This window comes from Crocuta crocuta, unplaced genomic scaffold (assembly GCF_008692635.1).
Source record: "Crocuta crocuta isolate KB4526 unplaced genomic scaffold, BGI_CrCroc_1.0 scaffold230, whole genome shotgun sequence".
NCBI lineage: Eukaryota > Metazoa > Chordata > Mammalia > Carnivora > Hyaenidae > Crocuta > Crocuta crocuta.
In genome coordinates this window covers 557,407-571,093 of record NW_027527393.1, presented here as the reverse complement: position 1 = coordinate 571,093, position 13,687 = coordinate 557,407, and the positions used below count along the sequence as shown (strand labels likewise).

The 13,687-nt window shown below is 36.1% G+C and overlaps 1 protein-coding gene across 1 annotated transcript in view; it reads left to right on the top strand.

Moving 5' to 3' along the window:
- TRDN (triadin) overlaps positions 1-13,687 on the top strand; it is a 338,537-nt gene that overhangs the window by 317,422 nt on the left and 7,428 nt on the right. The window contains exon 38 of the mRNA XM_077752724.1: positions 13,476-13,514. Within this exon, the coding sequence (XP_077608850.1) occupies positions 13,476-13,514 (39 nt within the window). The remainder of the gene's footprint in view (positions 1-13,475; positions 13,515-13,687) is intronic.

The window sequence follows — 13,687 nt, the reverse complement described above, 5'->3', positions numbered from 1 at the left end:
TTTATAAGGGGATTTGGAAGAGATTTAAATACTGTGTTGTTGCTATCTTCTCCGAATCACCTGGGGCAGTTATATTTTTCTCCCACCGTTCCTGGCTTAACAAAGGCTCACAGCCTGTGTGCCTCTGCTTTGCTCCTTGCACACTTAGTTTTTGAGTTCTTGTTTTACTTTAAGTGCTTGTCCACAGGATGACCTCACCTTTCATGGATCAGCAGGTTTTCTTTTCCTTCTCTCACAACAGAAGGGAAGATTCTGGAGCTTTCCTTTGCCTCCTCTGAGCCCAGCACTGCAACAAAAAGTATGATTTTGTAGTTAATATTGTCTATCATGTTCTCAGAATTAGAGTTCAAGAGTTGTTTTTTAAATGTTATCTCCAAATCTTGTTTTAACAAGTTTCATGCCTTACTTAACTAAAAAGTGAAACTCTGATGTTCTAGTTCCAGGCAATTGTATAAAACTTGTTATTAAAACTTTAGACAATCCTTAATAATAGAATTGTAAATTTTATCTTCTTTAAAAAACCCATTCTCAGTTAATAAAAATATGCACAAACCTTTGAAAAAGAAACGTATACCTTCTTATAGTGTTTAGATTAATGTTTATATTAGGACATATTTTTTCCTAAATATTATCATTTTATACAATTACTCACTTGTTTTGTTTTGTTTTGTTTTGCGATGCTTGTTGGGGTGGAATATTATTAGAGATGACTTTCTGGAATGGAATGCTAATGAACATTAATATCAATGTAGTTGTTAAAAATGAATTAGCATCAAATTCATGATAGAAATACAGATGTTATCATTGGGTAGTGTCTGAGAACAGGGAAACTGTTTTAAAAGCTGTGTAAACTTGGGAACACTACATAACATCTCTGTGCTTCATAGTCTTATTTTTTAAATGTGGATAATAATAGGGATGTGTGGGTGGCTCAGTTGGTTAAGTGCCCAACTTCAGCTCAGGTCATGATAGCACGGTTTGTGAGTTCAAGCCCTGCATTGGGCTCTGTGCCAGCAGCTCAGACCCTGGAGCCTGCTTCAGATTCTGTGTCTCTCCCTCTCTCTGCCCCTCCTCTGATCATGCTCTGTCTCTCTCAAAAATAAATAAACATTAAAAAAAACTTATAATAAAGTAAAATGCAGATAATAATAATATTACCTCATAGAAATTTTGGTGAGAGATAAATAAGATAAAATAGTAGGTGCATAAATAATAATTGGTGTCTACTAAGTGATTACTAATTGGCATCCATGGGGATGAGGATGACAATGATGGTGATGGTAATGATTATGGCATGAAAATGTGTTACTTTTCCTAGTTAGGAGCAGGTTTTGCTTATTTAGCTTTTGTGTCAGAATGGATAACACAAGGAGATAAAATTATAATGGGAAAAAACATCTCACCCATTTTGGGGTGGTTTTAAAACAATCCCACTTTTGGGGCGCCCGGGTGGCTTAGTCGGTTGAGCGTCCGACTTTCGCTCAGGTCATGATCTCACGGTTCGTGGGTTCGAGCCCCGCGTCGGGCTCTGTGCTGACTGCCAGCTCGGAGCCTGGAGGCTGTTTCAGAGTCTGTGACTCCCTCTCTCTCTGATCCTCCCCTGCTCACGCTCTCTCTCTCTCTCTTAGAAATAAATAAAAAACATTTAAAAAAAAAACAATCCCACTTTTTAGAGCAAGGGTGATTACACTCATGGAAATTTTGTTTCTGGAAAAAAAAGAATGGAGCAGTAACTTGGTTGAAGCCTTCTAAATAGGGACAGCTGTCGTGCTTACTCTCTCTGATAACTCCTTTCGCTAGACCTCAGAGCATATCTGTGTATAAGGCACGTTTGGTGAAATGTTTGTCACTGTTGATTCTTAGTCTTTGGGTACCAGCAATGTGGCCTCATTCATTTATTGGGGATGTTAAGTTGTTGTGACATGGCCCTCAAGACAGTTGTGTCTTATCCTCAGAGTGACAGAAAAGACACTAAGAAAGGATTGCATACATTTATTGAACACCCTTGGCTTCCCTGTGTGAAAATTCCAAATGTGAACTGTCTCTTCAGACATTATTTCCCCCGGAGATCAATCTTGAGAATTCTGTGGATATTGCTCAGTGTAGTAGTTAGTTTTCTTTAAAACTCATGATCCTTTAAAATAATAACATGTATAGAAGAGACTTTCACACCTAAAAATTAAAATAAACTGGCTATCAACTGCTGCTTTGAGCCACCATGGATTCTTACAAGTTCTTGAAAAAATCCTAACTCTTGGAATGTAATATTCCGTCAAATAATTTACACTTAATTTAGCAAATCAGTTGAGAAAATAATTTTAAGCTTTTGGTATTTCTACAGAGACAAAGTGATGCAGTGAATTAGATAAAATAAGAGGAGTGAAAATGAAAACAAAAATCCATGCAAAGTTACTTTTGTGTCGATGTTTTAGGATCCCAACTATTTACCTACTAGTATTTCTTCAAACATTGGAAAATCAGAATAGATTGCTGGTAGAAATAAACATGTAGTAACTGCTGGTACACATGCATGCATTATTTAGGTCATTTTTATTTATTTATCATGTTTGCTAAGAGTACACAGAATGTGCTGGCCACTACACAGGAAATTTTATCTTTAGAAACAGGAAAAATGAAATTCATGATCTATGCCATCAATGTGGATTCCTTAAAATTTTTTGTCTCTCCAAATTACAGCCTCTTTTAACTTTTCACATTAATTTACCCATCCCTACATTCCCATGCTCTGATGAGGAAGCATTACTTCTCACCAAGAATTTATCATTCCGTGTTTCTCCTTGAGTCCATCCCTTCTTGCCTCCCCTTGATGCTGTCTCCCCCCATCCTGCATCTTCAGTTCTCCCTCTAAGAAACCCTCCTCCATTCACCTGCAAATATCCTCAGATTCTTCTGGCATATAAAAATGTCCTTGATCTTTCTGCTTCCTCAAGTTGTGCTTTTGCTCTGCTTTCACTTAAAATCATACTTTTTTTTTAATTTTTTTTTTTATTTATTTATTTCTAGGAGAGAGAGAGAGAGACAGCGTGAGCAGGGGAGGGTCAGAGAGAGAGGGAGTCACAGACTGAAACAGGCTCCAGGCTCTGAGCTGGCAGTCAGCACAGAGCCTGACGCGGGGCCCGAACCCACGAACCGCGAGATCATGACCTAAGCGAAAGTTGGATGCTTAACCGACTAAGCCACCCAGGCGCCCCAAAATCATACTTCTTATATAAGTCTCCTACCAATTCTTCACCGAATTCCTCAGGCTTTTATTTCATGCAAGCTGAGTATTACCTTCTGACACTGTCCTCAGATAATTCACTTAAAGCTCAACCCAGATGTTCTAATTGCAGGGCTTAATTACTTTCTCTTACCACTCTCCCATTCTTAACCTCTCTTATGCACTCAATGTTGTTGGGCTCTCGTCCTTCTTGAAATGTTTTCCTCTCTTGGCTTTCATAAAACCAGACTCTTTTTTTTTTCAGTCTGATATTTTCTCAGTATTAGGCTGCTGCTGCTGCCCCACCCCCACCCCCAGAGGATTAGTTCTTCTATCCTCAGCTCTCTTTCCTCCTCTTCACACTTTCTCAGTGGGCCCATCCCACCTTGCTATCTACCTCTTCGTGGATGAGACCCCAAGTTGTTCTGAAGCCTATCAGCTCTGGCCCCACGTTTTCAAATCTCAGCATCACCCTTTGTCTGCACAGGCTCACGACTGACCTTCCTATCTTATTCCCCTTCTTTCCCTTATCCCTCGACCCCAGGAAATCCCAAAGGGAATTGCCACATGATTTCTATTCTCAGTCACATAGACATTAAACTTCAAATTCTACTTTGCTTAATCACTGTTTTGTCTGGCTCGAATTCAGTTGTCAAGTCATGTTAGCTTGTACTCTTTCTCCCCTGAACCATTGCAGTGACTTTTCAGCAGGTCCCTTTCTGATTACTTTCATTCTTCCATTTCTCGTCTAATGAACTAATAAATTAAGTTCTCCAAAATTTCAAATTGATTAGGCCATTTATATAATAAGTGTTCAATATTTTTTATGGAAACTTTAGAATATATTTACATATCTTAGCCTAAGAATCTAAAGCCTCTATGATCCAGTCTTAAACTACATTTTATGACTTTTACCTATAATCACTGTCTATACCTATAAGAAATACCAAACCAATTCAACTGTCCATGTTTCTAATTTTCTTCCATCTTTTAATACTGACTTCTTTTCTCCTGGATTTTTCTTCCGATTTCTGGCTATATGATCCTTCATGGTCCATATCCAGTTCATTATGATTCTTCAGGGTCCATCTCCTATGGGATAGCTTTCCAAAAACTCTTTGATATCCATAGGAAGCAGTGATTGTGCCACACTGAAAACATCTCACACTTGTTTTGATGATTGTCATATACTACCTTGCAACTTATAGTATCTTATATTTGTTTGGATACTTGTTCATTCTCTCTACTTGACTACAAATTACTTCTAGGTAGCATTTTACTCTTCTTCCAAATGTGGAGATAGAAAGTTTATTTGAAAGAGTGAAGGTCTCGAAGCTCAAGAAATTTGGCTTTGTACCTTCTTTTAATACTTTAAAAATGTGTTGCTTGACACATTTTAAATCTGCTGAGTGTTATAATGTAAAAGAAGGCTATTCTACCTATTTCTTAGTGTTTTGTGAGACTTAAGTGAAAATGTAAAGTACCTAGTAGAGCACCTGCATAGAAAAAGAGCTCATTGCAGTTATTGTTATTGTTGCTAAAAGAGTAATTATTTCTATTTTGTGTGGCTTTTTTCAAATGTTTTATTTATTTCTGAGAGAGAGAGAGAGAGAACATGGGAGGGTCAGAGAGAGAGGGAGACACAGAATCTAAAGGAGGCTGCAGGCTCTGAACTAGCTGTCAGTACAGAGCCCGACACGGGGCTTGAACCCACAAATCATGAGACCATGACCTGAGCTGATGTCTGATGCCTAACCAACTGAGCCACCCAGATGCCCCAAAGAGTAATTATTTCTTAAATGAATTAATTACAAGAAAACTTTAAGGTGATATTCTCTTTGTAAAACTAAACTAATCATTTTAAAAATATGTTGTGGAGCACCTGAATGTCAGGCTCTGTGCTGATACCTCAGAGCTCAGAGACAGTTCTTTTTGCCTCTCCCCCTCTCATGTTCTGTCTCTCACTCAAAAATAAATAAACATATTTTTAATTAATAATAAAAATAAAAAGTATGTTTAAATTTTGACATTTTTATTTTATTTTTATTCAATTGTTTATTTTTCTTATGTTATTTTCAATTATAGATTAAGTTTTTTAAAAAGCTTTTTTCTGTTGCATACACTGGTCTTTCTACTTTAAGTTGTTTCAGAAAATGTTTGTTATTTTGGTCTTTTTTTAATTTTTAATTTTAATTCCAGTAGAGTTAACATATTGTGTAATATTGGTTTCAAGTGTACAATATAATAATTCAATAATACTATACATTACTCAGTGCTCATCAAGATAAGTATATTCTTATCCCCATCACTTACTTCATCCTTTTCCGTCTCCCCCAACTCCTCTCTGGTAATCATCTGTTCTCTGTAGTTAAGAGTCTTTCTCTTAGTTTGTTTCTCTCACCTTTCTTTTCCCTTTGCTCATTTGTTTCTTAAACTCCATATGTGAGTGAAATCTTATGGTGTTTGCCTTTCTTTGACTGACTTATTTCATTTATTATTATACTCTCTAGATTCATGCATGTTGTTGCAAATGGCAAAATTTCATTCCTTTTTATGGCTGAATAACATTCCGTTGTATATATATATATATACATACATATATACATATATATAATCCAGTGTGTGTGTGTGTGTGTGTGTGTGTGTGTATATATATATATATATATCCCACCTCTTTATCCATTCATCTATTGATGGACACTTAGGCTGCTTCTATAATTTGGCTATTGTACATAATGCTGCTTCTTTTGAAATGATCATATGGTTTTTATCCTTTCTCATTGATATGATGTATTATGCTGATTCATTTGCAGATACTGAACCACCCTTATATCCTAGAAATAATATCACTTGGTCATGGTGAATAATTTTTTAAATGTATTGTTTGATTCATTTGCCAGTATTTTGTTGAAGAGTTTTGCATCTATGTTCATCAGAGATATTGGCCTATAGTTTTTTTTTTGTGTGGTGTCTTTATCTGCTTTTGGTATCAGGGTAATACTGGCCTCATAAAACAAATTTGGAAGCTTTCTATTTTTTTTTTAACAATTCAAGAAGATTAGGTGTTAACTCTTCTTATAATGTTTGGTAGAGTTCGCCCATGAAACCTGTCCTGGACTTTTGGTGAATTTTTGCATACTGATTCAGTTTCAGACTTTTTATATTATAAACATAAGATACATGACAAAATACACATGATTAACTGTGCCCTTTATATGAAGAAGAAACTGAGAGCAACAACCTTTAGAAACCACTGTAAATATGTTTCTAATTAATTAATATTCATATGTGTGACAGTGGTGTTAAATTTATTATGGTTACCCAAATTTAGAAGGGACTATCAATATAGAAAAAAAAGAAGAAAGAGAGAGAAAAAGAGAAGGCAAGAAAGCCAGCAAGCAAGCAAGAAATTGATATATAAGCTTAAATCTAAAAATTTTACATTCATTATGTATTTCAACTCAGTTTAAAATTTTTCTTTTAGTGCAAACTTAACATTACTTAATTGGAAAATAATTGCTGTTGTATGTAATAATTTTTCCATAAAATATATAAGGTAGGTGGAAATACACACCAGGTATTTCCTCTGTAATAATTCTTAATTTGAAGAATTCAATTTTGGTTTATCTATGTCCTGCATATATCTTGCATTATTTTACTTGTTCCTGTGTCTGAGAAATAAAATGTTTTTTTTTTCTCAAAAAATGACATTTACTTTCTTGTTTTCTCAAGCACTTTGATCTGTATATAGCCATATATAGTATGTGGCTAATGAACTTATTTTTTAATAATTACCTTTCCTTTTAACAGACTTATGTTTAATTCTCTCCTTTTGTAAATGTTCGTTATTTTGTAGAGTTAGAATTCTTCATGTAGAGCAACATTTCTCAATGTGATAGTCTGTGGATCCCTAGGGTCTCCAAAATCCTTTCAGGTGACCTAAAACACTTTACATAGTAATATCCAACCACTATTTACCTTTATTGCTCTCATTTTTCATGAGTATACAGAGTAATTCCTCAAAGGCTAAATGACATGTGAGAAAGTCATTTCTCTTCCAACTAAGGAGCTGTTTGCTTGAGGATCCTTGTGTTTAAAATCAATGTCTGTTTTAATTTCTATTACATTAATTATCGATAGACATGATCCACAGAAACAAAAGTTTTTTGAGGTCCTTAATTTTTTAAGACTGTTAAGGACTTCTGTAACCAAAAATCCTCTTATAGAGAATAAGAAATGAAACCAAGATAAGATTGCTTGTTGAGAATGATAAATCTGTGATTTTTACTATAAAATTTGCTAACTCATATATCAAGTCCATGTATTTATAAATATATGTAATTATACACCATACCTATTGTTGGTACTAGGGCTAGACTCCACATTTCCTTATGTTCTTATAGTTTCTCTAAGCCAAATATTAATTAGTGTCTATATTGATGCTATATAAATATTGATATATCCATATATATTAATGTTTTATATACACACACACACACAGTCTCCTTAATCCCAACATATTGGCCGTTTAAGTTGTATCTGTTTTCAGCCTCATAGCACCAAAGCTACCCTTGATTCCATGCAGACAAAGACTTATCTCCTGAACTTTCCTGAAATCCCATCCTGCTCTGATTCTCTTTTTGACTGATCTAGAGATCAGTCTTGGAGCTCAGCAAAAACTGAAGCAAAGGGCAAAGATAATTTCTAAGTTTTTTCAGGGCATTACACTTGATTACAAAATAACACATAAACATATATATAAATATATAGATTTTTATAAATATATATATATATACAAACACACACATAAATTTAAGTGTGGAACAGACACTTATGTGAGAAGAAGCAGACTGTGGAATCGAGACAAGGAAGAAGTTCCTTTACTTCAGGATAAAAACCAAGCACTACTTAAAAATACTACTTAAAAATTCAGACCTCTCTATCATGATAATGTTATTGTTTTCATAAACTAATAGTTATCTAAGAACCTCTGTGTCTGAAGCTGTAATTTCATAAGTATAAAAGAGTTATACAAAAGCCAGACTTTGATGTCAGCATGTTTAAAAGATTGAAATTGTAGCCACACAGACAACACCTCCCACGTGGTCGTGACTGTTATAGTGGAGATGTCTGATTTAGATAAGAGGACAGATTCATTAATACTTGCGACTCCTTTGGAACCTAAGTTTCTATATAAACAAAAGATGGAATCTACAGTTTGAAAGTTAGGATAATATTTTCATTCTTAATTGATCAGAATAAGATTGCCTAAAATAATTACAATGTTTAGACAAACAGAACAGATGTATTTTCCTCTTAATTATTATTATCATTTTCAAATACAGCTAAGTAACTCTCCTATTCATCCCACCAAAAGAGAATGGGTTGTTAGAAAAAGGACATTCTTTCATGTCTGCTTTGCACAAGTTTATGCAGCCAGCAATATAATGTAGAAGTTCTGGAATCAGAGAGAACTGAGTTTAGGAGGCCATCCTCAAAAGGTGGAATGGCACAGCGATTAATAACACAGTCTCTAACGTCAGAATTCCTGAGTCTGAATCCCAGTTCTCTCCACTAACTAGTCCGGGGAACTTGAGGTGTCTACCCTTCAATTATCCTACCTACAAAATGGGAATAAGAATACTACCCTCTTCCAAAGAGGTGAAATATGTTATCATTTATAAAGTGCTTAGAACAGGGGCTGGCACATCACAGGAATAACAGTTATACTATTTGTGAAGTAAATATAAATCCTCATTCAAGTGACTCTGATCCAGGTAGACTGGGGTCCATGGTCCAGTCCTGACACTTAATTCATTCTGTGACCCTGGACAGCACTTAACCCCTCTCTGCCCCATCTGTAGAGGAGATTTAAAATAAGAGCACCTACTCCACAGAGGGGTTTGTCAGAATTGAATGTGCTAACACATACGAAATAATAAGACACAGCAGATGGCGTTAAGAAATATTAGCTCTCGGGGCGCCTGGGTGGCTTAGTCGGTTGAGCGTCTGACTTTCGCTTAGGTCATGATCTCGCGGTTCGTGGGTTCGAGCCCCGCGTCGGGCTCTGTGCTGACTGCCAGCTCAGAGCCTGGAGCCTGTTTCAGTCTGTGACTCCCTCTCTCTCTGACCCTCCCCTGCTCACGCTGTCTCTCTCTCTCTCTCTCCTAGAAATAAATAAAACATTTAAAAAAAAAAAAGAAATATTAGCTCTCATTGCTATCAGTAAAGGTGAGCTAGCTCTCAACTCGTTCAGTTTTGACTATTAACTTGATGCATGTCACTTGTAAACTTTTCCAGACATCTCGCCTTCTCTATCTTTCTTTCTATTAGACACTTGCAATATCATGACCAACCACAACTGAACTCCTAGAAAACTAAATTTTCTGTGACCCCTCAGCTAATGAGTAGCTCCTAGGATTTCTTTGTTTCTGGGAATGGCATGCTATCTTATTCCAAACTCAGAAAGTGAACTACAGTATCCCTTATTATACTAATCTCTTGGATTCACATGTACTCAATTCTACTTAACTTTCCCTGTGAAGCCTTATTTATACTCAGTTATTTCAGTGTCTTCCAGTGGCGGAAATAATTGTTTTTATGTTGACCATTAAAATGCATTCCCAATTTCTTTCTCTGAACCCCTTCTTTCATATTCTAGCTTTGTTGTTTTTACAAACTACTTTAAAACATGATTTCCTTCTTGAATGACCTTCACTGGCTGGCACATTGAGCCTGACATCTGTCTTTCCACATGATAACCTTTTCTAACCTTTGCAGATGCTCTTCTCCTGCCCTCCTCAACATTCCATCTGCTCCTTGAATATCTTCTGTTCTTTGCTGTATCTAGTCTTTCTTCATATGATTGCCTTAACTTTAAACTTGCCCTCTCCCTCAGTTATAATCCCTTCTATATTACAGGACCTATTTTACTTTATTTATTTTATTTATTTTTTATTTGAAAAGATTTTTAATGTTTATTTTTGAGAGAGAGATAGAGACAGCACGAGGTGGGGAGGGGCAAACAGAATCCGAAGCAGGCTCCAGGCTCTGTGCTGACAGTGCAGGGCTCAAACTCATGAGCTGTGAGATCATGACTTGAGCTGAAGTTGGACGCTCAACCTCCTGAGTCACCCAGGAGCCCCCCACAGGACCCATTTTAAATTACACTTCATTTTTTCAATGAAAATATACCATTCATTAAGGGACATATGGAGAAAATAAAATTCATCATGTTCTAAAATTATACAAGTTATACCTATCGCTTTTTAAAAATCAACGCTCTTATAGCTACAATGTTCCAGTGATGAGTTATGGGTAATTCTTCCCTCCCTTCCTTTTCACAAGTCAGATGCAGGTACACTCAGCTTATCTCAGATTCCCAAGGCCTCTAGGTCATCCTCCAATTCCATTTTCCAGTCATTGTCCTTAGACTTAGGATCCTTTGTCATCTCCCTTTGGCTTGGAGATTGCACTGTCCAGCTCATAGAACTCTAAGACAATAAGTATCAAATTATTCACATTTGGCATCTTGAATTGTTTGTTCTTCAGACTGGAGTGGAGTATCTGCACTGATGTGACCCTAAAAACTGACAAAAGAAAAACATCACGTTCCTTATTCTTGTGCAAATTTAGCAAGAAATTGAAACATCTCTCCTATTTGATTCCAAAATTGGGTGTGGCTTTATATATCAGTATTTCTTGATTTCTTCCATATCTCATCTTGAGTATATTTCCCCTGATAAACCTTCCAAGGAAAAAAATTAAAATAAAAAATAAATTAGACATCCTTCACAAAATGCTTTCTTGCAATTCCATTGGCACATATTGATACATCTTTTATGGTAATGATTATACCATTTTAGAGTCAAGTATTTGTTTTTTCCAAACCACCACTCACCTAATCAATGCACAAGCTGTAAAAGTAAATGGACTGTAAGTATGTTATTTCTTTTTTGTATTCTGAGCAGTAACAATCACGGTACATTCATTATTCCTAGTTCAGTAAATTTCTGTTGCTGTTAAGTTGCTTACACAGAGACTGCATCTCTATAGCAACTGCCCTAGGCTAGCGATTTACCTTCTTGTGCCTCTGTTCTCCCAGTTAGCCTGAGCAATTGACATGTGACTCACTTCTTACCAGCTTTTATCACTTGTAGCTAGTTTATGCCGGGTCAGATTAGAGAATTTGGAAAAGAGAAGCAGCTCAGGTTTTTATTCTACCCATATTTATTTCTCCAGAGCAGAAATATCTTAGGCTTACGCGTGCTATATTCTTCAAAAATAAAATCTATATCTCTTGCTTACACAATGAAAATATTTTTTGCTAAACAAACTTCAAAATAAAATCTATATTCCTTGCTACACAAACTTCATTTGATTCTTTTAAGAACTCTGACATCCTTTTAAAAATATAGTTATTTGGGGCGCCTGGGTGGCTCAGTCGGTTGAGCGCCCAGCTTCGGCTCAGGTCATGATCTCACGTTTTGTGGGTTTGAGCCCTGCGTCAGGCTCTGTGCTGACAGCTAGCTCAGAGCTTGTAGCCTGTCTTCAGATTTTGTGTATTCCTCTCTCTCTGACCCTCATCTGCTCACGCTGTCTCTGTCTCTCTCAAAAATAAAATAAAAACGCTAAAAATTTAAAAATTATAGTTATTAAGTTATTTCAAAATATCATGTACCATTTATACCTTTTCTTTATTCATGGCTGCTAACAGAACAGTTTAAGACCATGGTCATTTAATCCAGCATTTAATTGAGTTAAGTTTGTATTTAAGTATTTCTAAACTAATCAGGTTGAAATTTGAGTAATTCACTGCTTCAAACCAAGCAGTTACTGGGTGCTCCAGTCCACAGTTAAGTAACACTACCAACAGCAGGAGCAAGGGATGCTCAAAATGAGGAAGCCACGAATGCCCTGAACTAGGTCCTTGAATAAAGTGAAGCCAGTTTGTAACCAATTGACCTGACACCCAGATGTAGAGAGTAAACTGTGGCCAGAGTTGGAGAGGTTCCTGTCTGGTTCAAACTCTGCTGCAGCCTGACAAGAAAAAAACAAAAGCAAAAACAAAAACAAACAAAAAAGCCCAGCTGTTTTAGGGTTTCAGTCTTCACCTCCGAGTCCTGATGTGACTTTTTCCCAAAGGTTGTTCATTAAAAATAAAATTTTAAATAAATAGTTTAAAAATATTTACTGCAAAAAATGTTCATAATTTTATTTCTGTTTTCCCATTTTGTTCTTTTACATAATAACACCTCTTTCTAAAGGTCGCATTTCTTTCTTATTGGAGAAAATTTGCATACTGACCTATTTTACCCCTTTTCTATTTACTAGTGAGCAGCTGGTATGCAAAATCTGAATAAATAATAGAAAACCAATCCTCTTTCAGATCATTAAAAATGCAGAAAAACTAATGCGAGCATTTAAAGATCATTTAATTATATTGTGTTACAATTATCTCTGACTTAAAAATCTTCAACATTATTCCACATGTGCCTATACACAAAACACCAAGTCATTCACATAATGAACCTAAGAGTCATTTTTTGTGTATTTGAGCTTTGGTTCAATTTCTAATGCCTTTTCATTGCCTCTACAGTTGTCAAAAGACTAAAATATAATCAGTCCACTAATAAAATATGTCGGTGGATATTTTTCTCAGGATCCAGCTTATGTATGTGAATCTATTTATCTCCAATTTTCTAAATTCCAAATTGGTGATTTGGGGAAGGGGTTTTAGGAGTCAGAGAAGAGGGCCACTTTTGGGAGAGTGACTGAAGGCCCTTCTTACCATAGCCAACTTTTGTCAGCCTGCTACCCACAGCCTGGCATGGTATCCATTGCCCCCCACCCTCTCCCCAAGTCAGAGAAGTTGTCTTGTTTGTCAGGAAATTCTTGTTCATAGAGACACTAGGTGTTGAGTTCACAGAGTAAGAGATCCTATGATTCAAAATCTTTTTAAAAAATTTTTCAATGTTTTATTTATTTCTGAGAGAGAGACAGCATGAACAGGGGAGGGTCAGAGAGAGAGGGAGACACAGAATCCGAAACAGGCTCCAGGCTCTGAGCTGTCAGCACAGAGCCCGACCCGGGGCTCAAATCCATGAACTGTGAGATCATGACCTGAGCCAAAGTCGGATGCTTAACTGACTGATCCCCCCAGGCGCCCCTCAAAAATCTTAAGTACAAAATTTCTTCTTTGGAAAATCTGGAAAATAGACCATGATTGATGTGTCCTTTCTTTTCTCTCCAGGAGAAGATTTGGAAGATGTACCAGCTTCAAAGAAAGCTGAAGGTGAACCTGTTATCATCAGTGTATTTATGAGTTTTCTCTTAAGGCTATAATGTTTTGTCTGTTTTATTTAACTATTCTTGATTTAGTGTTCAGATTTTCCTAAGTAATATTTAGATGGCAGACTTATTTTTTAAACAAATGGCTTTTTTACATTATTTGGAACAATATTCATA